General features: G+C 43.3%; 1 protein-coding gene across 1 annotated transcript in view; it reads right to left on the reverse strand.

Annotated features, from left to right (window-relative positions):
* Maco1 (macoilin 1) overlaps positions 1-25,587 on the reverse strand; it is a 66,691-nt gene that overhangs the window by 12,966 nt on the left and 28,138 nt on the right. Inside the window, exon 6 of the mRNA XM_036178337.1 lies at positions 24,459-24,960. Within this exon, the coding sequence (XP_036034230.1) occupies positions 24,459-24,960 (502 nt within the window). The remainder of the gene's footprint in view (positions 1-24,458; positions 24,961-25,587) is intronic.

Consider the following 25,587-nt stretch of genomic DNA (forward strand, 5'->3'; position numbering starts at 1 on the left):
CTATGGCAGGAGAGCTCATCAAGGCTCCACAACAGAGGGACTGGGAGCTAAAACCTACCTTCCCTGCCATTCCTCACTTCTTGCTCCATCTAGCCATCAACAATGCCATTTGAAGTGATGTGTCTAGGGTCTACACATAAACAAGCAGTAAAGGAACAAAAGGCAACATCAAGTCCCTTCTTCACAGGAAGGCTTTATAATTTCAATAGGGGCAAAAAGCAGATCATTAAAATCATTACTAACACAAGGAAGGCTACAATTACATTCATATGGAAGAGAAGAATAGCAACAGCCAGTCCTCACTGCTCTCTACAGGTTATAGCAACATAAACTAATTTAATCAGCAGAACTATGGGCCACCTGCAATGATTATTCCTATTTTCCCCAGATGAAGGAATATAGGTAAAAAAAAATCTTGTAGCTCAAGATCCCCAGGCAGTAACCCCAGGATTCATTCTCTTTGCCATGAGGTCAGCCACGGCACAGAGGAGCTATCTGTGCTCTGTGGAGAGGATGGGATGGAACGAGGCCCTGACGGCTGATAGGATTTAGAGAAGTAGGGAAGAAGTGTTCTAAATGGAGTGGGCGTGCTTAAAACCTCAGAGGTATGAACAGCCACATGTGTTTGGAGACAAGTACTCAGTTTGGTGCCTGAGGAGGACTAGCCTAGAAACTAGAAACAGCAGGAGAGGGTTAGATGGACCCTGACAGCAGAGCTGAGGGTCAGCTGGATGGACACTACATGAGAAGCTCTGAGAAGAGACATTTTTCTACTGAGATGCAAATGTCCTGATGGGCAAACATCAGTTTGCTTTAGTTATTATGTGCAGAAATCCCAGCCCCGGGTATTAAGGACAACCTGGGGCCTTGCTCATGCTAACCCATACTCAACCATTGAACTACCACTCCAACCCCTGTTTAAAAAAAAACTCCTTTTGTGCCTCTAATCCAGCATACTAACAGAATCAAGACTTCTGGGGGGCAACGGTGATCTCTCTTTGGAACCTCCAGCTCCATAGACTACAAACGCATACATGTTTTATTAAGTACAAAGTCCTCAGGGTCTACTACAGAAATCAATACTCACTCGGTAATTGTTCCCTGGCCTCTCAAAGAAAGGCAAAGAACAGCTTTCTCCTCCACCTACCATTAGACAACCCACACCAGCCTCAAGCCCCAGTTGTAGGTCCTATCACTATGTCCTCATGCCGGGTGAGAGCGCGGCCTAGAAACCTCCAATTCCAGAAGCACTGTCTGGTCTCTGGCCAGGGCTTACTCCCCAGGGAAGGGTCACAGGTCCACGTCTCACCACACTGTCCCTATCACCACCAGGGTTATTCCAGTTCAATGTACTCTCAGATCAGCAATTAGAACATAGCCATGCTGTCCCTCATTCACCTGAAGTAACCCAGGGGCTATATTCCAAACAGGATGGTGTGTCAGGTTCATCCTTTAAGAAGTCTCACTGAAGGCATGTCAGGTAATTCTTGTGATGCCAGCCTCACAGAGTAAGAACTGCACTTTTAGTGAAAAGGCAGGTTCCTCACTGAGGACAGAGACCATATGGCTGGTTATGGGCTCTGTCCTCAGGGTTCTAAGCAGATCCGCTGCCAACTCCATGCTCTGGCCAAAGCACACAGCACACAGCCTTGCAGCTTCCGCACCCGCAGCTGACCATCCCTAATTCCTCCCTCTTGCTCTAGGATTTCTCTGCCTGACACACGTACAAATGGCTGCTAAGCTGCACCAGATGCAGACACAGGGATCTGCCACTGGAGACAAAGGAAAACTCCCTTCAGATGCTACCTTTCAATAATTCTGTAGTTATTACTTTCTTTCATTTTAAAAATCTTTTGTTTGGTTTGGTTTTGTTTGGTTTTTCCTGAGACAGGGTTTCTCTGTGTTGTCCTGGAACTTGCTCTGTAGACCAGGCTGGCCTCGAACTCACAGAGAAATCACAGCACTTGGCCTCTGCCATCCAAGTGCTGGGATTAAAGGCATGTGTCACCACTACCTGGCTCATCTTAAAAAATCTTTAAAAGCCTATTTTCCTACCTCAAACTAAGAATAACAAGATTCACTCTAAGTAAGTTTTGTAGTTTCTTGACAAAAGGTACAAGCATAATTTTTGTAAAACATAAAACACAGTGCTTTAAGAAAACGTTTGTTTCAGCTGGGCAGTGGTACATGCCTTTAATCCCAGCACTCAGGAGGCAGAGGCAGGCAGATCTCTATGAGTTCAATCAAGGCCAGCCTGGGCTACAGATCAAGTTCCAGGACAGCCAAGACTGTTTCACAAAGAAACCTTGTCTCGAAAAACCAAAACCAAAACCAAAAACCCCATTGTAGTGGGTAGCCATCCCAGCCTTTGCCTGGAAGTTCCAACCCCCATTGAGGCTTTGGTAATGGTCACGCCCACAAGGCAGGGCTGGAGGAGGAAGCTGAAGACCCAGGATCGAGATGAGAGGCTTCTCTTGGTTCCGGGACCCTGGACGCTGGAGGTAGACCGAGCAGAGTTCTCCAGAGAACACCGCCAGACTGCGCCATACCTTTGCCAGACCTTGCAACCTACCTATCCCTTCACTTGTAAGTTACCCCACAAAATAAACCTCCCTTTTAACTACGTGGAGTGGCCTTAATAATTTCACCTGTACCCCATTTGTTTCCACTTATTTGTTTGGTATGTACGTTTACATGTGTGTCCAAGTGTGGAGGACAGAGGACCAGTTCTGAGAGATAGAGTCGTGAGGCTTGGCAGCTGTGCCCTTTTCCCACTAAACCAGCTCACTGGTCCCCACAAAGTTTTTTTAGAAGTGAAATTCCATGAATTCTGTTAAAGCCTGACCGGCAGTACTCCACAACAAAACAGAAAGTTACAGAAATATGTCCCCTTTGTTTAAGACAACACAACAAAAACCACTTCAGAAGTGTACATTCGACATGTATACTCCTGTGTGTCCATGTCATACCGTAGTAGGAAACTGCTTGCTGGGCTGTTGGGCTTACTCTCCTATAAGAAACTGGACTAGCCGGATGGTGGTAAGGCACACCTTCAATCCCCGCACTCTGGAGGCAGAGGCAGACAGATCTCTGTGAGTTTGAGGCCAGCCTGGTCTACAGAGCGAGTTCCAGGACAGTCAGGGCTACACAGAGAAACCCTGTCTCAAAAATCAAAGCCAAACCAAACTAAACCAACTAACCAAATCAACAACCCAGGACTAAAATGTTTCAGGCTTTTTGGAACTACTGTCATTAACTTCATCAACCCTGATTTAATTATTGCTTTCCAAACTGCTGCAGCAAACTGTGAGTTAAGATCAGTGCCCCTGTCAGAGAAATACTGGACTTCAGGATCACAGCCTAATGACAGAAGTTCATGCGCTAATAGCAATTCTCAGGAACCTCAAACACAATCCAAACACTTCAAATGCTGACAAAACAAACTTCCATTAGCTAGGGGCCAGGCTGAGCTATACAGCAAGACTTTGGCTCAAAAACACAAGTCAAACTTACCATGGACCTTCTACAGAAAACTTGACATGGTTTAAATCTTCACTGAGACAGGTGGTAAAAGAATTTACAATCTCTTTCTGGATTCAACCTTTTACTGTGAGAATGAAATCCACTCAGCACCAAAAATCTAACAAGGGGGCTGGAGAGATGGCTCAGAGGTTAAGAGCACTGGCTGTTTTTCCAAAGGTCCTGAGTTCAATTCCCAGCAACTACATGGTGGCTCACAACCATCTGTAAGGAGATCTGGTGCTCTCTTCTGGCCTGCGGGGATATGTGCAGACAGAACACAGTATACATAATAAATAAAAATAAATCTTGCCAGGCGGTGGTGGCACACGCCTGTAATCCCAGCACTCAGGAGACAGAGGCAGGCGGATCTCTGCGAGTTCGAGACCAGCCTGGGCTACAGAGCTAGTCCAGGACAGACTCCAAAGCTAGAGAAACCCTGCCTCAAAAAACCAAAACAGATAGATAGATGATAGATAGATAGATAGATAAAAAAATTTTTTTAAATCTAACAAAAAAATTCAAAGTGTAAATAACCCATCCTCCTCTCATTTGAGCTAAATCACACAGCTTGTATTTGGTAGGCTTTTTCCTATGAGTCTTTTTTCTGCTTTTCATACATGTAGTTACATTGATCATGAAGTGGGGTTACACATACACAGCTTGCATATCAGATGCACCTTCACCTACTCACAGGCATTTTTCCTTAAACTACTGCACAGTGCTCCACTGTATGGGGTTAGCATTGGGAAAAGGTACTTTCCAGAACCTACACCATGAAAGAAGAGAACCAACTTCCAGAAGTTGTCCTCTGACCTCTACAAACACATTACATCATATGCATAATCTCTCACATACATGCACATAATAAATGAGAAAAATTCCACTGTATAATGTACTTACACAGCCTCCCCTCCTTCTTTTTAGAGAGAGTCTCACTATATACTCCTGGCTGGCCCCGGAACTCACTATGTAGACCAGGATGTCCTTAAAATCACAGAAATCGGGGTTGGGATTTAGCACAGTGGTAGAGTGCTTGCCTAGCAAGCACAAGGCCCTGGGTTTGGTCCTCAGCTTGAGGGGCGGGGGGAATCACAGAAATCTGCCTGCCTCTGCCCCCTGAGTGCTGGGATTAATGACATGCACCATCATGCCTGGCTGTTCTATTTTCTAAGATATGGCTCAATTGTTATATCTGCTTAATAGAAGGATGAATGTCGGGGATTTTTAAAAGAACTATGTGAATTAGTAAGATGAATTGAATCAAGCCAGCCAAGTGCTATTTGTTAAGCAAACCTGACTAGCTGTCTTCATGGTACACTCAGTACACTCAACTCCCTTGGTGCTCAAGGTCACACTTCCCTGGGAAAATGCACACGTATCATTACTGTATGAAGGAAGAAGCTCTGATTAAATAGTGTTAAGAGTTTGATGCAATGTCTTCAAATGTATTCATAGGACTCTATTCAACTGCTGATACCTAAATTAGAAGCAAGTGACTAGAGAGAAAACAAGATACAGGTAATAGTTTATAACCCCCAAAACAATTCCAGTAAGCAAGGATGCAAGGATGGAGGACAGTAACTCCCCTACCAGCTTGGACTTTGTCTCAGAATAAGTCTGCTCTACCCTACCAGGAATTCTGAAGGGATGAAGGGAACTCTTCCTAGAAGTGCTACAATGTCATCAAGACTGGCAAGGAAGCAAATGTACTTCCTGCTTGTCCAGCTCCTGTGGGCGTGCCCTATGGAACTGTCACTCTGGACAGATCAGTTCTGTGTATTGTCTAGATTCTAACCTGTTACTCTCCGGGTCATGACAACCTGACAGTTACTCCATGGATATTTGGGAAGACTCACCAGCTATGGGAGCTCTGAAACACTCACTGATTCATCAGAGCTGGGACCGATCTACAGAAGCATTCCCCCAGGTCCCCAAGTCAGGATGCAGGCACCTAAGCCGAGGGTTGCTCTCCCCTACTCTAATCTCATCTCCTCCCTAACGTAAGGCAAGCTCTTATGTAGTTGATAATCAGTTAACTTCAAGATTTAATGGGAATCTCCAAACTGACTGAAGGAATGAAATGCAGATGACAGGTGAGGTAAGAAAACCACCCACACAGTTCTCAAATGCCAACCTATTCTTAGAAAGGGTATTTTAAATACCTGAAAAGGTAGGGAGACCCAGAATCTAATAATGTTTGTATTTCTCTGGTGATTGCCCTGAAAGCCTGGATTGCTGAAGTTCAAAGGTCTCTAATGGTTCTGTCAATAGCCTCGAGCTTTTACAGAGTGTGAGCACAGGGGAGGCCTAAGGCCTGGGGCAGTGCGCTGACAAGATGAAGATCTGGGAGAAACAAGCTGATCTTTTTTTTTTTTTAAAGATTTATTTATTTATTATGTATATAGTGTTGTGCCTACACACATGCTTGCAGGCCAGAAGAGGGCACCAGATCTCATTACAGATGGCTGTGAGCCACCATGTGGGTGCTGGGAATTGAACTCAGGACCTCTGGAAGAAGAGTCAGTGCTCTTAACCACTGAGCCATCTTGGAATTCACCAAGGGAGGACTAGGTTCTCCGCCACTCTAGGAGTCATGCATCACCATGTGTCTCTGGCCCGGGGTCAGGACCAGACCCTTGGCTCTACCCCTTTCCTCCGGGTTTCTAGACCACACCCTGCTTCTAGTGTCACATGAAAGGCATGTCCAAAAGCCATGTCTAAGTTACAGACATGAGCTGTGGCAGGTTTCCTTACTGACCTGTCTCCAGACACCCACCTGTAACTGTACTGTGGGAACAGAGACCCCTGCCCACTCTTCCGGGTCCAGTTGTGAAAGGAGTACAAGTCAAACAAGCACAAGGTGGCACCGCGTGCCCACCCGCAGCACTGTCGGCGGAGCCCTAACACCTCATGGCCAATGGCCGTGCTCACCGCTTTGCACTGGGATTCTGCTTTCTGGTGTTGAATCTGCTCCTGTACACCTGTCTTCTTTCTTTTTTCTCTTTTTTTTGGTTACATTCTTTGAAGCCCGGAACTGACCATGCTAAAACATCATGCCATTAATCCTCACACCGTATCCTTCAGTGCCCCTACTCCATACTCAGGGCCAGTGTTCAGTTTCTGGAAGTAACACATCCACACCGTATGGCCAGATTTTCAGTTCAGCTTTAGGAGATAGGGCAAATGTGTGTGCTTGTGAAGAAGGCAGGTGCACACGGCAAGAAGAGATGGAGAACTTCCAGGAAAGCACTAACTCCATCAGTAGTCCCCTGTGTGCTTTAACTGGAGACGACTTGTCGTAGGTAAATCACAGCTTTAACCCAGAAGAAATATGGCTGACCCTCCGCACCAGCCCCCACTCCCCTTCACTGGCACGGACAGCACAAGCAGCAGGGGTCAGTCAGGGTAAAGTGCATGCCACGCACGTGGTGGATACAACCCCTCCTCATGTGAGGCCAACACTGACTAGAAGCTGCTCTTGGCAAATAACCAAAGTGAGGAGGCTGCCTTGTACCTCACTATAGGACAACAATTGCTTACCAGGCACAAATGTCCAAATATAAACAACATCCTGATGACCTATTACTAGGTGAAACTGTTGCAAAGTATATTATGTATCTGCTGCATCACTGCCAAACACAAATGGCAAGCTCATTAATTTCCCTTAAGGAATAGAGAGGGGACTCAGATCTCTGTGAGTTCGAGGCCAGCCTGATCTACAGAGTGAGTTCCAGGACAGCCAGAGGTACACAGAGAAACCCTGTCTCAAAAGACCAAAACAAACAAAAAACAACAAAAAAAAACACCACAAAAAGCCCAAAAACTAGCATCTTAAAGGAATGTGATTAAACTTGACAGTTTATATGAAAAATCTTTCAAATGGACTAGCAAGATGACTCTAGGGACAAAGGTGCTTGCTGCCTGGCCTGATGACTTGATTTTGATTCCTAGACCCCAGACAGTACCAAGCAGGGAACCAATTCCTGCAAGTACCTCGACCTCAACACATGCATGGGCAAATGTACAGCAAAGCATTTTAAAATGCCGTATTTGTCAATGCAGCAACTGGAGATGCACACAGATCTATATGAAAGCATGCTTGCTGTAAGAAAAAAAAAAATCAGCATTTGGATATTCAGCAAAAGACTGACCAAATGAATATCTGACTGACATTAAAAATTAATACCACTTAAAAAAATCATTGGAATCCATTCAATGACAGTAAATGAATATTTATGATACAGTCAGTGAAACGGAAGTTTTATATATATGTGTGTATATACATACATATCTACCCATAAACTTGAATATATGGGATACTGTAGAATGAGTTCCATTTTATAAATAGTACACATACAAGAGAAAAATGCTGAGATGATGTATATAGTAAATAGTGATTATCTCTTCTTTATCAAGACTGGACAAAATGTTAAACATTTCCACAGATGCTCCCTGTTACTCTGAGATCTGCCCAGGGTCCCAGCAAGTTTTTGGATAAATTGAACGCATTAGGAACAACAAACTCTTAAACTTTTAAAGTCACTCCAAAGAAGAGGAATTTCTCTTTCTGAAATAGAGAATACCTCAGTTCCCTAATTGCACAGACCTCCTGTCACTCAACAGTCCCTCTCTAAACCTAGCAGCCCTCCTCCATCAGGGGAGACATTCCAATGCACACGTCACAGGACACTTGTGGAGGGTTCAGATCTCTGAGCAGCACAAGTCCCTGAATAACCAGAGCCACATCCTAAGTTATGCTGACTTTACGCTCTCAGGCGAAAGAAGCCACCAGCTCTGGTCACAGTGGCCTAAGTAACTCTTGAGGCTACAGGGCTTGAGGAAGGCCAGAAAGCCCCGAGCTACATTTTCCTCTCCTACATGGTTGAAAGCTCACTTGGGTGTGGGATTCAACAGTAAAGGGTGGCTGACTCGGGGGGGCAGGGGACACTGTCACCCTGTGCAGAAAACTGGAGAGGAGAAAGCAACAGGGTCCCTTCAAGACATGGCAGAGTGTTCACAGGATTTATTAGCTCCACCCTCATAGAAAAGCCATCCGAGAGTCATATCGGATCAGCAGGACCAGGGAGGAGGGAATAAAACAAGCCCAGTAAGGAAAGGCGGTGGAGGCTATGACAGCTGAGCCCATCGGCCTCGCTACCATCTTTTGTTTAGCCCTCCCACAAGATATTAAAAATGGTTTTTTGTTGTTCTTTTGTTTTTGGTTTCTTCAAGACAGGGTTTCTCCATGTAGTTTTGGTGCCTACCCTGGAACTCACTCTGTAGACCAGGCTAGCCTCAAACTCACAGAGATCCACTTGCCTCTGCTTCCTGAGTGCTGGGATTTAAAGGTTTGTGCCACCATAACTGGCAAAATGTTCTATTTTTGGCATCTCCTCAAAACATCATAAGCTTTGGCAACCCTGATTTTTAATCTCCAGTAGCCACAACTGGCCATCCTGTTGAGAGTTTATGTCCCCATGCTCCCTGGCACAGGGGCAGTCTTGAATACAGATGCTGACAGCACAGACCCCAGGACCCACCTCGCCAGCTGCATGCATCCCTGGGTCTGTCTTGCCCCCAAAGGCCTCTGAATTTGCACTGCTTGCTCTAGAACCTGCTATGTGCAGAGGCAAAGGTCCTTTATAGTTCATTACTTCATGTTTCTGGCTTGGTTCTGCTCGAACAGTAACTAGAAAGAGGAAATAGCCTTGTGATGGAGGAAAATTGGCATTCTTCCTTTATAAAAAGAAATCAGGGGCTGGAGAGGTGGCTCAGTAGTTAAGAGAATCTGCTGCTCTTGTAAAGGACCCAGGTTTGATTTTTGACTCCCGGCATCCACATGGCATCTCACAACCACATATAACTTCAGCTCCAGAGAACTGAATGATGTTGTCAGTTGAGGGCGGTAGGCACACATGTGGTGCCCAATCACACATGCAGAGGCAAAAACACCCACATACATAAAATAAACTTGTTTTAATCCTAAGAGCCCCAGATGGCAAAGGAAAAGAAGGGTCTAAGGGGCCCCCACAAGATTTGTAAAAACTAATGTAAACCCACACTGACAGGCAAAGTACCCAAAAATTCAATTTCTAACTGACAATATGAAGAATATTTCAAGAATGTGGTTCTTCTTCTTCCAGGTTACCAGCCTTTAGAGAGCCCACTGCCCTCCCTTGGCTGGAAACCTCAGTTCTAGGGGCTCTGACTCCATGAGAAACTTTTCTGAGCCTCGGAATCCCTTCTCAACTGCAGTGAGAACATTTTCCATCCATCTAGAGACTACAGCTTTGACAGGGTAAACTCTCAGAATCTATCATTCCTAGCTTCTTATTTGAATACCTACTAGGTACAGGCTACTCTATTATTTATCTATCCAAAATAACCACATTCCTATTGGACCACTCAGACATGAAGACATTACATAAACTACATGTTTAGATTCATTTGTGCCTAGTCTCTAATATGCTACATGGTGCTCAAGTCACGTAGTAGCCCCACTTGAAGTATAAATTTGTTTCTACTACAAAGATTATATTTGAGACTAGTTTTAAAATTCCTTCAATGCTTAAAATAAGCACAACCTGTCTTGTGAATTAATATAAACAAGACTAACCAAGCAGAACTACAGAAGCCTAAAATATTTTGGATACAGCAGAAAATGGAAATAAACTAGGTCTGCCAAAGTATACTTGCTTAGACATAGTGCCAGACAAATATAAATTAAGTATGTTTCCAAAGAGACAAAAAAAAAAAAAAACCAAACCACTAAACTTTTAAAAATAGACTTATGAATCTGTTTATTTTTTTTCCACTTAGTACTTTCCAAATAATCTAGTAGTCACTTTCTCTAACATATTTAATCTAATATGGACAGCACCTCTAAGTGTTGGCTTTCACAGTCCTCATTCTAAAATTTCACACACTTTTATTTCTTACCTAGAAAAGATGCCATTTGAAATAACCTAATGCAGCCCACTGAAACAGAAAGGCCTGTTATGGTGGGGTCAGCAGGTCAGTCTTCAGCAGCACAGGTGTGCTACCTGCACATCTCTTCCCCAGAACCAGATTTTCTTCCACCCACTACTCCTGACACTCAAGCAAAGAGCATGCACAAATGGAGGCTCTCCTTTCTGTGCTGGAGGTAATGTCCCCACCGAAGGTGCTTCCTAGGAGAGAAGGAAGGACAGAAATGTGGAATCTGAATTCCTGCCAGGAGCCACAAAGGCAGAGCCTGGTCCTGGGCTGACGGAGAGCCAGGCCCAGGAGGACAAAGAAGGAAGATAAAGCCAATTTCTCCTTCTTCTTGCTGAGAGGTGGCTTGTGCCAAAATCCCTTGGCCCTGGTCATAGCCATCTAACAGCTGAAGTGAATGACAGGCTGGACAGCAATCTTCCAGAGGATTCTTCCCTGGTCCTCTCTGTAACTTCCCGGTTCCTTTCACTTCCTGCAAAGCCTTTAGAAAATGTAGGGACAGATGCCCAAATGTAAAATTTCTAGAATCCAACCAAAGGGCATGGCATTGGAAAGCTTTGCTTTCTTTTTTCCTTTTCTTGTTTTTTTTTTTGAGACAGGGTTTCTGTATAGCCCCAGCTGTCCTGGAACTCACTCTGTAGACCAGGTTGGCCTTGAACTCAGCGATCCACCTACTTACTACCTCTGCCTCCTGAGTGCTGGGATTAGAAGCATAGGGTATTAAGTAAAATTGTTAACGACTTCCTCAAAAGCAACAAAGTCTAGTCCGAGGTAAAAATCTAGGTTTCCTAACATCAGAGGCTTGGAGGAGCTACAAATGTAGCTCGGTTAGTTGCCCAGCATGCAGGAAGCCTTGGATTCCTGGAAATAGAAGAACTGGGTGTGGTAGCACACGCCCGTAATCACAACACTGTGCTTATTGGGAGTTCAAAATCACCCCAGTTACAGCCTGAGCTACATAAAAACTAACCAAAATTTAAAAAAGCAAAGCTTGAGTTGTGTTATCAATTAGGAGACTACAGCTCTCAAGTGCCTCCTCTCTGCCAAGTACCCCACACTGTGATTGACAAGAGCAAAGGAAGCTCTGCCCTCACTGGTCTTACACTTTACTATGAGCATTAGGATGCTGCAAAACAGGGATTCTCAAGCTATGGGTTGCCACTCTTTTGGAAGTTAACAATCCATTCATGGGGGTCTCGTAAGACCACTGGAAAACACAGATATTTATATTATAATTCTTTTTTTTTAAGATTTTTTATTATTATTATTATTATTATTATTATTATTATTATTATTATTATGTATACAGTGTTCTGTCTGCACATATCCCTGCAGGCCAGAAGAGGGCACCAGATCTCATTACAGATGGTTGTGACCCACCATGTGGTCGCTGGGAATTGAACTCAGGACCCTCTGGAAGAGCAGTCGGTGCTCTTAACCTCTGAGCCATCTCTCCAGCCCCTATATTACGATTCTTAACAGTAGCAAAATTACTGTTATGAAGTAGTAAGGAAAGTAATTTTATGGTTGGGGGTCACCACAACATGAGGAACTGTATTAAAGGGTCACAGCTGTAAAGGGTAAACTATACAGAAAATCACAATGCAGGAGGTATCCCTATAAATTACAACTGGCCTCTGGTATGATGAAAGTATTTTCTGGGTACCTGAGTGTTGTGGGATATTTGATCTTGCTGTGAAACTCCGAGAATGTGTTAATAAAATTAACCTTGGATCAGGGGGAACAGCCAGCGACTAGCTGTCAAAAATTAGCCAGAGAGTACGGAGGACCCAGCAATAAGGACAGACAAAGGAAGAAGCAGGGAAAGACTTAAGGATTCATGGTCTTTTTTGGTTTGGGACAGTTTGGAAAGACTCTTTGTCTTGCAGGGTCTCTGGCTGAAAAGGAAGGTCAGCTGGTTGCTTCTTGGCTTCTCTAACCTAGCAGGTAGACAGAACAACTTAGATAAAAACAACATTTGGGGCCAGGTGCTGGTGGGACAGAAATCCTACCAGCCCATGGTCTGGGTGGCAAGGTGCTAACTGCGGGCCATGGGGTGCAGACGGTAGTTAAAATATCAGTAGTTGCAGGTGTGGCTGCTAAGCAGCCAGAAAAACAACACCTGAGAAACACATCAGGCTTCCACCAGTTAGTTACCTTTCCTCACTGACTACTGGTTCCATATAGTACTTTGTAGGACTCTTCTAGCCTCTCCTTGGGGGCAGAGTGCAGTGGTGAATAAAAGGACCCCTCTGAGGAGGCATGCAGCACTACTTAAACTGCAGGTTCAGATCATCTGTGTCTAGTTCCTAAGACGGGCACAGCTGCTGGCCCAAGTGCCATCTGGCCTCCTCCCACACATATTAAGGAATCCTCTAGAAGTCAGAGATCACATGGAACCCTGGTAGCTAGAAGACAAAGCTAAACTCAAAAGTGTGGAGATCAGTCAAATCACACGGAGTGATTGATCTTCTACCACCAAGTTCTAGTTAGAAGTATGTTTTTTGCTTTTGACATTTTCATCCTTCTTTGTATTTAATTTTATGTGTAGAAGTGTTTTGTTTCCGTGTATGTATGTGTGCCATGTCTATGCCTGGTGCCCATAGGAGTCAGAGGACTGTGTAGGATCTGCTGGAACTAGAGTTACAGACGGTTGTGAGCACTGAGAACCATACCTGGGTCCTCTGCATGAGCAACAGGTGCTCCTAGCCTCTGAGCATCTCTCCAGACACAACACTCTTTTTTAAAAAAATTTATTGTTATTTTATGCACTGGTGTTTTGCCATGTGTGTCTGGCTTCCTGGAACTGGAATTACAAACAGTTGTGAGCTGCCATGTGGTTGCTGGGAAATGAACCCAGGTCCTCTGGAAGAGCAACCAGTGGTCTTAACCGCTGAGCAATCTCTCCAGCACCCCGCAATCCTCTTTTTAAGAGAAACCTAGTCCTAAATGTAGTACAAAGTTGGTGTAGACTACAAAGGACAATGACTCCAAGTTCATTTCAACTCCATGTCAGTGAACTCAGTCACCAATGAGCTAGAGCAGTCCCATGTCTCTCTACCAACTAACTGTGTTGCCTGATTTATGTGCTCTAAAAATGTGTCCTGCAATGTAATCCTTTCATCGAAACTGACTCTTGAATCTCAGTGTAAGTGACACTCTCCTTAGTGTAAATAAATGAATGGAAACTTCTGGAAGTGTTTCTCTATACTCCTTTCCCTCTGAGGCAGAGCATCTTTTGTTTAAAGTCTTGGGATAAAATCCTAAGACCAGTTTTCTCCATTCTCCTTCCCTGGATCTCAGGTAAACAAACAGAATTAATTACAGGAGCAAACTAAGTTTTTTTTTTGTTTTTGTTTTGTTTTTGTTTTTGTTGTTTGTTTTTCAAGACAGGGTTTCTCTGTGTAGCTTTGGAGCCTGTCCTGGATCTCACTCTGTAGCCCAGGCTGGCCTTGAAGTCACAGAGATCCACCTGCCTCTGCCTCCCGAGTGCTGGGATTGAAAGTGTGCACCACCACTGCCCAGCTGCAAACTAAGTTTTAAATAATTACATTTTGCTGAACCTAAAAGAACCCCTTTAATTTAGAAAGGCATAAAGGAAGAAGTATTCAGTGGGCTAGTGTTACTGGATTCCCATTTTCCGTGTTTCTAAGGGCTTTCTCCTCCTTCTAGATCTTCACGGTCCCCAGGACCTGCCCTCTCAGCACTGCTCACACCCAGGGCTTCAGTCTCCTAAGCAGAGGGGCGAGCGAGGAGCATGCCCTCCTCTGCACAGGTAAGCCTCAGCTCTCTCCATCTTCTTCCAGTTAAAGCACTTATGCTTGCTGCAGTCAAGCTAGGCCTATTCAGGAAATAAGGGTCGATCCTATGCAGATGGCTCTAGGCTATCAGCAGGCCTCTCACTAGAGCTGACTTTCAGGGACCGCAAGCAATTGGCCCCCTTCTACTAACAGTACTGTAAGTAGCAGCTTAAGTTTTCATAAAAAGTAAGAATTTTTAGGACATCCAGGATAGGAAAGTAACAAATTCTGAAGTTTTAAAACATCTCATTCTGGTGTCAATCTGAGGCAGTGGCAGTTGTATTTGAATTTTAAAAATGCAAAACAAGATTAAGAAGAAAAATAAAACAGGTTGACCAACATTGTCCGAGGATCCTAGAAGTCCAAAAACTTCAGGCTGGCCTGGCACCAGTCTTCATCTCCAGGCTCATTTACTGCACTGATAAGGACAGGGTCGGGCAGGCTAGTGTACATACCTCTCAGATCTTCTATTTTTTTATGTATACATGTTCTGCTTACAAGCCAGAAGAGGGCGCCAGATCTCGTTACAGATGGTTGTGAGCCACCATGTGGTTGCTGGGAATTGAACTCAGGTCCTCTGGAAGAGCAGCCAGTGCTCTTAACCTCTAAGCCATCTCTCCAGGCCCCCTCAGATCTTTCCTATAGGTAACAAAATAACCAGTCGAAATTTCACATGGTTCTGTTAAATACTATTCTGTCAATCATAGCATCTGGCTACTTTTTTTTTTCTTTTTTCTTTTCTTTGTTTGTTTGTTTTTTGAGACAGGTTTTTCTGTGTAGTCCTGGCTGTCTTGGAACTCACTATGTAAACCAGGCTGTCCTGGAACCCACAAAGATCTACCTGCTTCTCTCTCTGCCTCCCAAGTGCTAGGATTAAGGGCATGTGCCACTACTGCCCGTCAGGACACTTATTTCTTAATGACTCTATACCATATATAATTCAACTACTTGCAAATTTGTCACATTAAAAATAATATTTTTTAAATGAGTCTCCTAGCTAGGCGAGGTGGCACATGCCTTTAATCCCAGTCCTCCAGAGGCAGAGGCAGGTGGATCCAAGTTTGAGGCCAACTTGGTCTATAGGGTGAGTTCCAGGACAGCCAGGACTATAGAGAGAAACTCTCTCAGAAAAAGACAAAGTTGCCTATTTTTTTTGCATAGAAGGCAGTGGGACAGAAATATACTGAAAAGAGATTTTTCTTTCAGCCTCTCTACAGAATGTAGAGCAATTTACATTTTGTTTTGAGGACTCTCCTTAGCCACCAGGGAACTAAAACAAGTAACATTCACCAACAAGAACCCTCAGTCTTGGGCTGTACTTGAGAAGAAACTCCAGGCCAATAGAGTCCTTGCCTAGCATAAGCACAGGCTTGCATCTAACCCCAGGACAGAGGTTGAATGGGAGATGTGATCTACAAAAGAGCAACTGTCAAGGAGGGCTGGAGAGATGGGTCAGCAGTTAAGCATGCTCACGGCTCTTTCAAAAGAACCAAGTTCAGTTTCAAGGTCAGGCAATTCACAACCACCTGTATATAACTCTAGTGCCAGAGGTTCTAATACCCACACGTGACACACATAAAGAAAAAAAAAATTTAAGAAGGGAAAAACCAACAAAACTCTAAAAGAAAAAGACTGTCAGAAGTATAAAACAACAAGTTAGGTGTGGTAGCGCAGATCTTTAATACAGTACAGCACAGGCCCACGGGCAGAGAAACAGACTGATCTCTGTGAGGCTGGGGCTAACCTGATCTACAGAGGGACATCCAGGCAAGCCAGAGCTACACAGTGAGACTCTGTTTAAAAAAAACACACACACAATAAAATCACTGGGGTTGGAGAGATGGCTCAGCAGTTAAAAGCACTTGTGCTTACAGAAGACATGGGTTTGATGCTCAACACCTATATGGTGGCTTACAATCATCTCCAACTCCAGTTCCAGGTAATCCAATGCCCTCCTGTTCTGACCTTCTCGGACACTAGCCATGCATGCACTTGGTGCACAGACATACACATAAAAATAAAAAAAAAAAAACAGCCGGGCAGTGGTGGCACACACCTTCAATCCCAGCACTTGGGAGGCCAGCCTGGGCTACAGAGTGAGTTCCAGGAAGGGTGCAAAGCTACACAGAGAAACCCTGTCTTGAAAAACCAAAACAATAATAATAATAAAACAAATTTTAAAAAAAGAAAGAGAAGAGTGTCGGAGAGATGACTATCTAAGGCTCACAGCAAATGAAGAGGGGGAACACTTCAGACAGAAAACACTTACAAAAGAGGGTTAATAAAAATCTGTCATCGAGCCAGGTATGGCAGCGAATCCTGCAATTTTTAGTATTTTGAAGTTGAAGATTTCAGAATCAAAGGTGGCCTGGGCTACAAAGTGAGACCCTGTCTCAAATGAAAAAAGATTCAAATATACAAAAGTTCCTAAAACCCAACAGTAAGAAAACAACCTGATTAAATACTGGGACTCATTTTTTTAAAAACACCTTATCAAAAATAGTATAAAGTGCAAATGAACTATAAAAAGATACACTCCATCATATGGCCCTTAATAATGGTGGCTTCAATCCTTTTGCAAAACCTAGAAGCAATAACTATGCTGTGATAGACAAAGGACCACCGGAAACTGTGGTCCATCCACCCACACATAAGTGACCAAGACAGAAGGAATCTTAGATGTATTTCTAGGTGAAACTTCATGGCAGAGCCAGTAGGGATACCAGAGCTTAACAGGGCTTAGTAGCACATGAGGCGTGAGTAGGACTTTGAACACACACTCCTTGAATGATACTCTAACAGTGGATACCTGTTAGGAATGTGTCTAGTCCACCAAGGATAAATGCACGTCAACCCCAATCCCTAGCATGACAGCGATGTGTCAATACAAGTTGTCGGTTGTAACAGAGGGTGGGCATGTGTTAGGAAATCTCTGTACCTCCTGCTCAATTTTTCTATGAACTCAAAAACTGATCTAGAAAACTAAAGTCTTTTTAAAAATTTCAAATACTGACCACAACTATCATTTATAATTAGCTGATGAAAAGAAAACACAAAAAAATTTTCAGGGACGTGTGTCATGGTAGTGGGGCATCTTCCACCTTTTTATTTTTTGGGGGGTGGGTTTTGAGACAGGGTCTCACTATATAGTGCTAGCTGTCTGTCCTGGAACTCACAGAGATCCACCTGTTTCTGCCTCCCGAGTGCTGGCTTCCTTTTTTATTTTTATTTTTATTTATTTTTAAAAATTCCTTAGTTTCTCACTTTTTTTTTTTGGTTTTTTCAAGATAGGGTTTCTCTGTGTAACTTTGCGCCTTCCCTGGATCTTGCTTGGTAGACCAGGCTGGCCTTGAACTCACAGAGATCTGCCTGCCTCTGCCTCCAGAGTGCTGGGATTACAGGCGTGCACCACCACCACCACCACCACCACCACCACCACCACCACCACCACCACCACCACCACCACCCGGCAAAGATTTATTTATTTATTATGCATACAGAAGAGCCAGATCTCATTACAGATGATTGTTAGCCACCATGTGGTTGCTGGGAATTGAACTCAGGATCTCTAGAGGAGCAGTCGGTGCTCTTTACCTCTGAGCCATCTCTCCAGCCCTTTTTATTTTTAAAAAGATGTTTTTTCAGCTGGGCAGTGATGGCGCATGCCTTTAGTCCCAGCACTCAAGAGGCAGAGGCAAGCAGATCTCTGTGAGTTCGAGGCCAGCCTAGGCTACAGAGAGAGTTCCAGGAAATCCTGTCTCAAAAAACAAAAACAAAACAAAACAAAACAACAAAAAAACCAGGATATTCTTTCTTATTTATTGGTCTACCTACATACACGCACACACAGTCATGTGTATGTGGATACCCAATGGATCCCAGGAGCTAGAGTTACAGACAGTTGTAAGTTGGGTACTAGAAACTGAACCCTGATACTATGGAACAATAGAAAGAGATTTAACTGGAGAGCCATCAGTCCACCCTAACCCCTTTGACTAAGCCATTTCTACTGGAATTCTCTTGCAGCACTAGGAAGACTACCATGTCTTTAACCTGGCTGCTGTGGAATGATCCTCTTGTACACTGTAAAGATTTGTCATTTGAATTGGTTTAATAAAAAGTTGAGCTGGGCAGTGATGGCGCATGCCTGTAATTCCCACACTTGGGAGGCAGAGGCAGGCGAATCTCTGTGAGTTCGAGGCCAGCCTGGTCTACAGATCGAGATCCAGTACAGGCTCCAAAACTACAGAGAAACCGTCGGGGGGGGGGGGGGGGGGGGTATGTAGAAAGCCAAACTGAATGATGGGAAGGAGGGCGGAGTCAGGAGTAGCCAGCCAGATGCAAGGGAAGCAAGATAAGAATGCCACACTGAGAAAAGGTGCTAAGCCACAATGTAGCTAAACATAGATAAGAATCATGGGTTAATTTAAGTGTCAGAGCTAGTTAGTAATAAACTTGAAGTACTGGCTGAGCATTTATAAGTAATATTACACCTCTGAGTAGTTATTGGGTAACTGACAGGCAGGAGAGAACTATCAGGTGCTGAGAACAAGCCTGCTGACTTACAATCTTCCTACACAAACTGGGCTGAAATAACTGGCCTTGCTGCTTTCTGGTTTGGCTCAGATTTTTGCCACATTAGGAATAAAAACACTTTTGGCTTCTAACATTTTAAGTTTTTTGTTTTGTTTTGCTTTTTTAAATATCCTGAGTTAAAAATTCACAAACTTGCTGGGAGTGGCGCAGGCCTTTAATCCCACCACTCGTGAGGCAGAGGCAAATGAGAACTGTGAGTTCAAGGCCAACTTAGTCTATCTACATAGCAAACTCCAGGACAGCCAGGACTACACAGAGAAACCCTGTCTAAAAAACAAACACACAAAGAACAAAACAATTCACGAAATCAAACTGTTACAGGGTCCTTTTTTAACATATGTATTTCTCAAACCAAAAGAAGACTTTGGACTGGCCTTGGCAAGTTCCCTAAGTTTTCTGGAAAGAGCCCACTTATTTATTTATTGTTACCAAATTCCCAGCCTCCTCCAAGTTCCCCTAGACTCCTTTACATAGCAATCTACCCAGCACCTATCCTGTATCTCCTACCTAGCACAATACCTGCTTTCTACCCAGCATCGCCTGAGAGGCCTTCTTCACTCACTCAGTTCCTTGTTTTCATGTTACTCTCTTTGCCAACATACATTCATTCACTAAGACCCCCTTTTTTTAAAAAAAGATTTATTTATTTATTATGTATACAGTGTTCTACCTGCATGTATGCCTGAACACCAGAAGAGGGCACCAGATCTCATTACAGATGGTTGTGAGCCATCATATAGTTGCTGGGAATTGAAATGAAGACCTCTGGAAGGGCAGTCAGTGCTTTTAACCTCTGAGCCATCTCTCCAGCCCCAAGAACCTTCTTTTTATAAAGACATAAAAATGAAATTCACAATCTATTAAAAAGAAAGAGCAAGCAAGTCAACACACTTTTCTGAACAAGCTCAAAAGGTGAGTATCTGTGGCTTTGTAGCTAGAGTCTCCAACAAGTGAGCTATGCTCCAACAAAATATACACATACAAGAAGTGTGAGTCTGGAGATGACTCAGTGGGGTAAAGAGTATACTGTTGTTATGCAGATTGCAGTTCGCAACACCCATGGTGGATGGCTCACAACTGACTATAATTCCAGTTCCAAGGGATCTAATACTCTCTTCACACTTCCCTCAGCACTGCACTCAAATGCAGGAAACCACATACACACACACACACACACTTCAGAAATTAAAAATAATCTTGGCATGGTAGCACACAAATTTAATCCAAGAACTCAGGAAGCAGAGGTAGGCTGATTTCTATGAATTGGATGCTATGGGGTTGACATTGTGAGTTGGCCAGGATGACAAAATAAGACTTTGTCTTTAATAAATAAACAATACAGAACAGTTTAAAAAATAAAACTAGCCGGGTGGTGGTGGTGCAAGCCTTTAATCCCAGCACTCATGAGGCAGAGCCAGGCAGATCTCAGGCAGATCTCTGTGAGTTCGAGGCCAGCCTGGTCTTCAGAGCGAGATCCAAGACAGGCACCAAAACTGCATGAAGAAACCCTGTCTCAAAAAACCAAATAAAGAAAGAAAACAAACAAACAAACAAAAAACCTAAAAATAAAATCTTAAAAAACAAACAAGCAAACAGCAAAATTGGCACTGGGCAAGATCTGTCCTGTGTGTAGCTATCTACTAAGAGATACAGCATCCTAGAGCATACTCACAGAACTAGTAAAGCCTGAGAAAAGACCTCCTGGCACAATGGCCCTGCATAGTGCTGGTCAGTCTTATCTGAAGAGCCACCCCCACAAAGTGTCTTGGAAAGGTGTTAACCACTAATTAATACCCCTCAATAAATTATTAAATTCATTCTTCAAAAATAAGTTTTCAATCATGGTCTTGAGACAACATATGACTGAAGATTGTGTTGCATTAATTCATTATTATAAAAGAGCTACAGATTAGTTTATGTAATTCTGGCTTTCAATTTTTTGCCCAAACACTTGAAAATGAGTAGAAAGCATCCCTGTGTAGTTAGTTATAGCCAGCTGAGAGATATGCACAACCATGGCATGCCTGAAAAAGGTGCATGTCGACAGTTGGCCCTGCATGCCTGCCCTACGAGTCATAGGGACTGTGATGGCTAGTTTTATGTCAACTTAACACAAGCTGGAGTCATCTGAGAGGAGGGAACCTCAATTGAGAAAATGCTTCCGAACACTGGGTTGTAGGCAAGCCTATAGGGCTTTATCTTAATTAGTGATTGTTTGGAGAGGGCCCAATCCATTGTGAGTGGTGCCATCTCTAGCCTGGTGGTCCTGAGTTCTAAAAGAAAGCAGACTGAACAAGTCATGAAGGGCAAGCCAGTAAGTAGTCATCATCCATGTCCTCTGTATCAGCTCCTGCCTCCAGGTTCCTGCCCTGAGTTCCTGTCCTGACTTCTTTCAGTGATGAACAGTGATGTGGAAGTGTAAGTCAAATAAACCCTTTCCTCCCCAAGTGGCTTTGGTCATGGAGTTTCACCACACAAAGACAACCCTAAGACAGACACAACTGAGTTCAGTTTACTCATCTGCAGATGACACACCCACTCCACTCTCTAGCTAACAACTCAAATACTTTGGGTTAGATAAGCAGCCTTAGTACCATTCATCAAAACATAAGTCAAAAACAGAAGAAACAAGTAATTGAAAAGAAGTGGTAATGCCTCTTCCAATCAAGGATAATTTGCTTAGAAAAAATGCTTTTCCTTTCAAATGCTTTTATTATTGTTCACTGTAGAGAATTCTGGAAATTTTTTTTTTTTTAATTTTTTTTTGGTTTTTCGAGACAGGGTTTCTCTCTGTAGCTTTGGAGCCTGTCCTGGAACTCATTCTGTAGACCAGGCTGGCCTCGAACTCACAGAGATCCGCCTGGCTCTGCCTCCCGAGTGCTGGTATTAAAGACGTGCGCCACTACTGCCCGGCTGAAAATTTATGTTAAATAAAAAAAAAAAAAGGAATGCCGGACTCTATTACAGGCTATAGCTTTTCTCTTCAAATCTCTTTTTGTATACAGTGTAGAAAATGCTTTAAAGCCAGGTGGTGGTGGCGCACGCCTTTAATCCCAGCACTTGGGAGGCAGAGGCAGGCGGATCTCTGTGAGTTCGAGGCCAGCCTGGGCTACCAAATGAGTTCCAGGAAAGGCGCAAAGCTACACAGGGAAACCCTGTCTCGAAAAAAAACAAAAATTAAAAAAAAAAAGAAAATGTTCTAAATTACATTGCTTTCTCCTTCTTCATGAAGCATCATATTGTGAATATTCTCCCAAGTTCTTAAATATAGCCCAAAAGTATGACCTTACAGTATCGATATTAGAAGCCAGGCGGCACAGAGACAGGCCAGTGATAGTCAGAGCTACATAGGGAGATCCTGTCACTGAACAAACAAACAAAAAAACAATATCTATATTAGAAGTCTATCAAAGAGCCAGGTGTGGTGGTACATACTTTTAATTCCAACATTCAGGAGGCAGAAACAGGTGGATTTCTTGTATGAGGCCAGCCTGGTCTACAGAGAGTTCCAAGACAGCCAGGCTACATAGAGATACCCTGTCTCCAAAACAAATGAAAAAATAAAAAAGTTATCAAAGAAATGGCCTGCTATTTATATAAGTTTTCCCACTGTTGGATAACTAGGTTCTTCTCTTGTTTTGAGATAGGGTCTCACTACGTAGCCTTGACTATCTTGGAACTCATTATGTAGACCAGGCTAGCCTTCAACTCACAGAGATCTGCTACCTCTGTCTCCTGGGTACTAGGATAAAGGGTGTGCACCACACACTTGGCTCCCTTTATTTTCATATTATATTAAAAGTTGAAAATCATTCCACAGAAGTTTATGAAACTACTTAAATACATTTTCTATTAGCTTATTGACAGCGAGTACTTCTCTAAAATAGAGATTTGCTCTGAGGGGGCCTACAGGTAAAGACAGAGTCCACACTGGTGATAACAGGAGGCAGCAATCCCCAGGAGAAGGCAATGAGCACAAATACCACAGCATCAGCCCTACCTCACTGGCCAGTTGGGTCCTCAATCTTTGATACCAAAGGCAGATCAGATAGTAAAGCCAATTAGCATCACATTTTACTGGGGTAGCCAAGAAAGCATTTCCACCTCACTTGCAATACCAAACATAGGAGACCTGTTTTGATACTAAAATCATGTAAAGATGTTAAATAACATGTGGCAAATGTTTCACCTGCTACAGTTAGTGAATTCTGGGGAATTCCCTCTGAAATAAGTAGTACATCAACTGGCCTTTCTCCTCTGGACATCTGGAAGCAGGCTCTCTGCTGACTGTTCACTATGCAGGATAGGGAGAAGGGTGTGGATGTCTGCCCAGCATCAGCAATGGCATGCTTCCAAAGTTGCATAGAGGCCTGCTACATGAGTGAGAGGCAGAGTGTGGAACCCATGTCCATTTTTCTTGTCTGGCAATCACTCACAAAATTAAAACTAGTCAATATTCTGGTCCAAATTATTTATAATGCTTAAAACTCTTCCTTGAAGAACAAATTTCCCTTGGCCTTTAAATAAGCTAAAAAGTGGGCAGTGGTACACACACCCTTAATCCCAGCAAGTGTGAGTCAGAGGTAAATGGATCTTGGAGTTTGAGGCAAGCCTGGTCTACAGAGCTGGGATAGCCTGGGATATACAGAGAAACCCTGTCTCAAACAAATTAGAATATAAGAATCTTACTGGACTGTGTGGGCTACCTACAGCAAAAACAATAACAAACCCTCATTTGGCCCTTCGCTCCGTGACTGAAGACCAGGGAAAGCCACTCCTGTTTGCCGATTTAGTCAATGGATTCTGAGCCAGTCAGTGTTGCAATTAAGGTAGAGAAAGTTAATGTTTCTGATTAAAATCCATATCTAACACTGTGTTACCACATGGAATTTTTAGCGAGAGATTTCCTTTTTCTTTCCTTTTAAAATGTATTTCATGGGTGCACGTGCCATGTGCATGTGGAGGTCAAAGGACAAACTGTCAGCATCGGTTCTCTCGTCTACCGTGTGGGTCCCAGGATCATCAGGCTTGGCAGCAAGCACCTTTACCCAATGAGCCACCTTGTCAGCCAAAGAGATGATGCCTTTCAAACCTGAATATCCCAGACTTACTGATGCATACTTTAAATTCTAATTGTAGAAGAAACTAACAAAGAAAACCAGCTCAGGGTAATAACAACTTTCTTACTCTCTTTCCCCATCTATACATGCTTGATCATAGAAGATTTGCACCATCTCAACACAAATTTTCCTCTTTGTCTTTTTGCCAAGAAGAATTTTAGATATGCAAATGTAAAAAAAGGACAAAACTAACAGCATCCTTCAGGGCCACCGAGCAGCTGCATGTCAATCTGTCACACGTGGGAAGTCATCATCCCCACTCTTATCCAGAACACAAAAAAGGTTAGAATGTGTTTTAATATGCTGACCCAGGTGACTAACAAACCTGTGCAAAACAAACCCCAAACACGACCAGTCACAGCAGCCGACCACCAACAGCTCCAGCAGGCCCATGGAGCGTGACTTCAGAGTGGCAGCAAGTGGTGGTGAGGCCGCGCACACTTACCTCACCAGCGCATCTGGCTTGCTCAGCTGGTTGTTGGGAATGCAGTTTTCCATTAGGTCCTTGTGTGCACTGGGGCTCTTGCTGGCACACTTCTGCTTCTTCTCATTTTTACTAGATGAGGAAGGAATGCTTCCGTTTGTAGTGCTGTGACTTCGAGGTGAGGAGTTCACAACTCCACTGGCATTTTTGTAGTTTTTTGAGGAAGCAGTGCATGAGTCCTCTTTTAAGAGATTTTCTGTACTTCCCACAAGATCATTGTTTAATCTTTTACTATTGATATGGTTTTCCATATACTCAATTTCTTGTATTTTAGAGTCTACAGGTTGTAGAATATTGTTGTTATTTATTCCAAGGTTATGTTTTTTGGCATCCTTGTCCTTTTCTTTCCCTTTTTCCCGATATTCTATCTCTGGCAGCGTTGTGGAAAGTTTTTTGTTGGCTGGGATGCCTCCGTTGTGGTGTATAAGGATCGAGGAATCCATGTCCGGCAATCCTTTGGCTGCTACAGTACCAAAAACAAACCAACAAACAAAAACCCATACTGGAATATTTAGCTTTTAAAAACATAGGCTACATTTATTTAGTAAATGTACTAGCTATGCCTAAAAATTCGCTACATTAATCACAGTAGAAACCTAGAAGCAGTAAGTACAGTGTATTACACTAACCCCCAAGTCCAGACACATTGGGGAAAAAATCACCACAATATGAACTTCAAATTATTAAAGATTTGGCTTTAAAATAAGACTAAAATGTTATAATTAAGTCATATATAATATATATATACATGTATATTTATGTGCATATATACAGATCAAGTCAACTGAATTGGTCATAAGGGTGAGAGAACAAAAGTTAATTTTTTAAAAAGAGGACTTGTTTTTAATGAATATTATAAAAAGGGATTTATTACATTAGCAAGTGCCACAGGCAGGGTAGTCCAACAATGGCTACCCTTCCAAGAAGCCTCATTTTAAAAGAGGCCTAAGCTGGACCTGGGAGACACAAGCTTAGTTACCCAAGTTCAGTCTCCAAGACCCAAGTATAGAAACTAGACAAATGGCTCCACAAAGTTGTCCTCTTACTTCCAAGTGTGCTGTGACATGTGCACCAACTCATACACATACAT

Source organism: Onychomys torridus, chromosome 2, assembly GCF_903995425.1.
Source record: "Onychomys torridus chromosome 2, mOncTor1.1, whole genome shotgun sequence".
In the NCBI taxonomy this organism is placed as follows: Eukaryota; Metazoa; Chordata; class Mammalia; order Rodentia; family Cricetidae; genus Onychomys; species Onychomys torridus.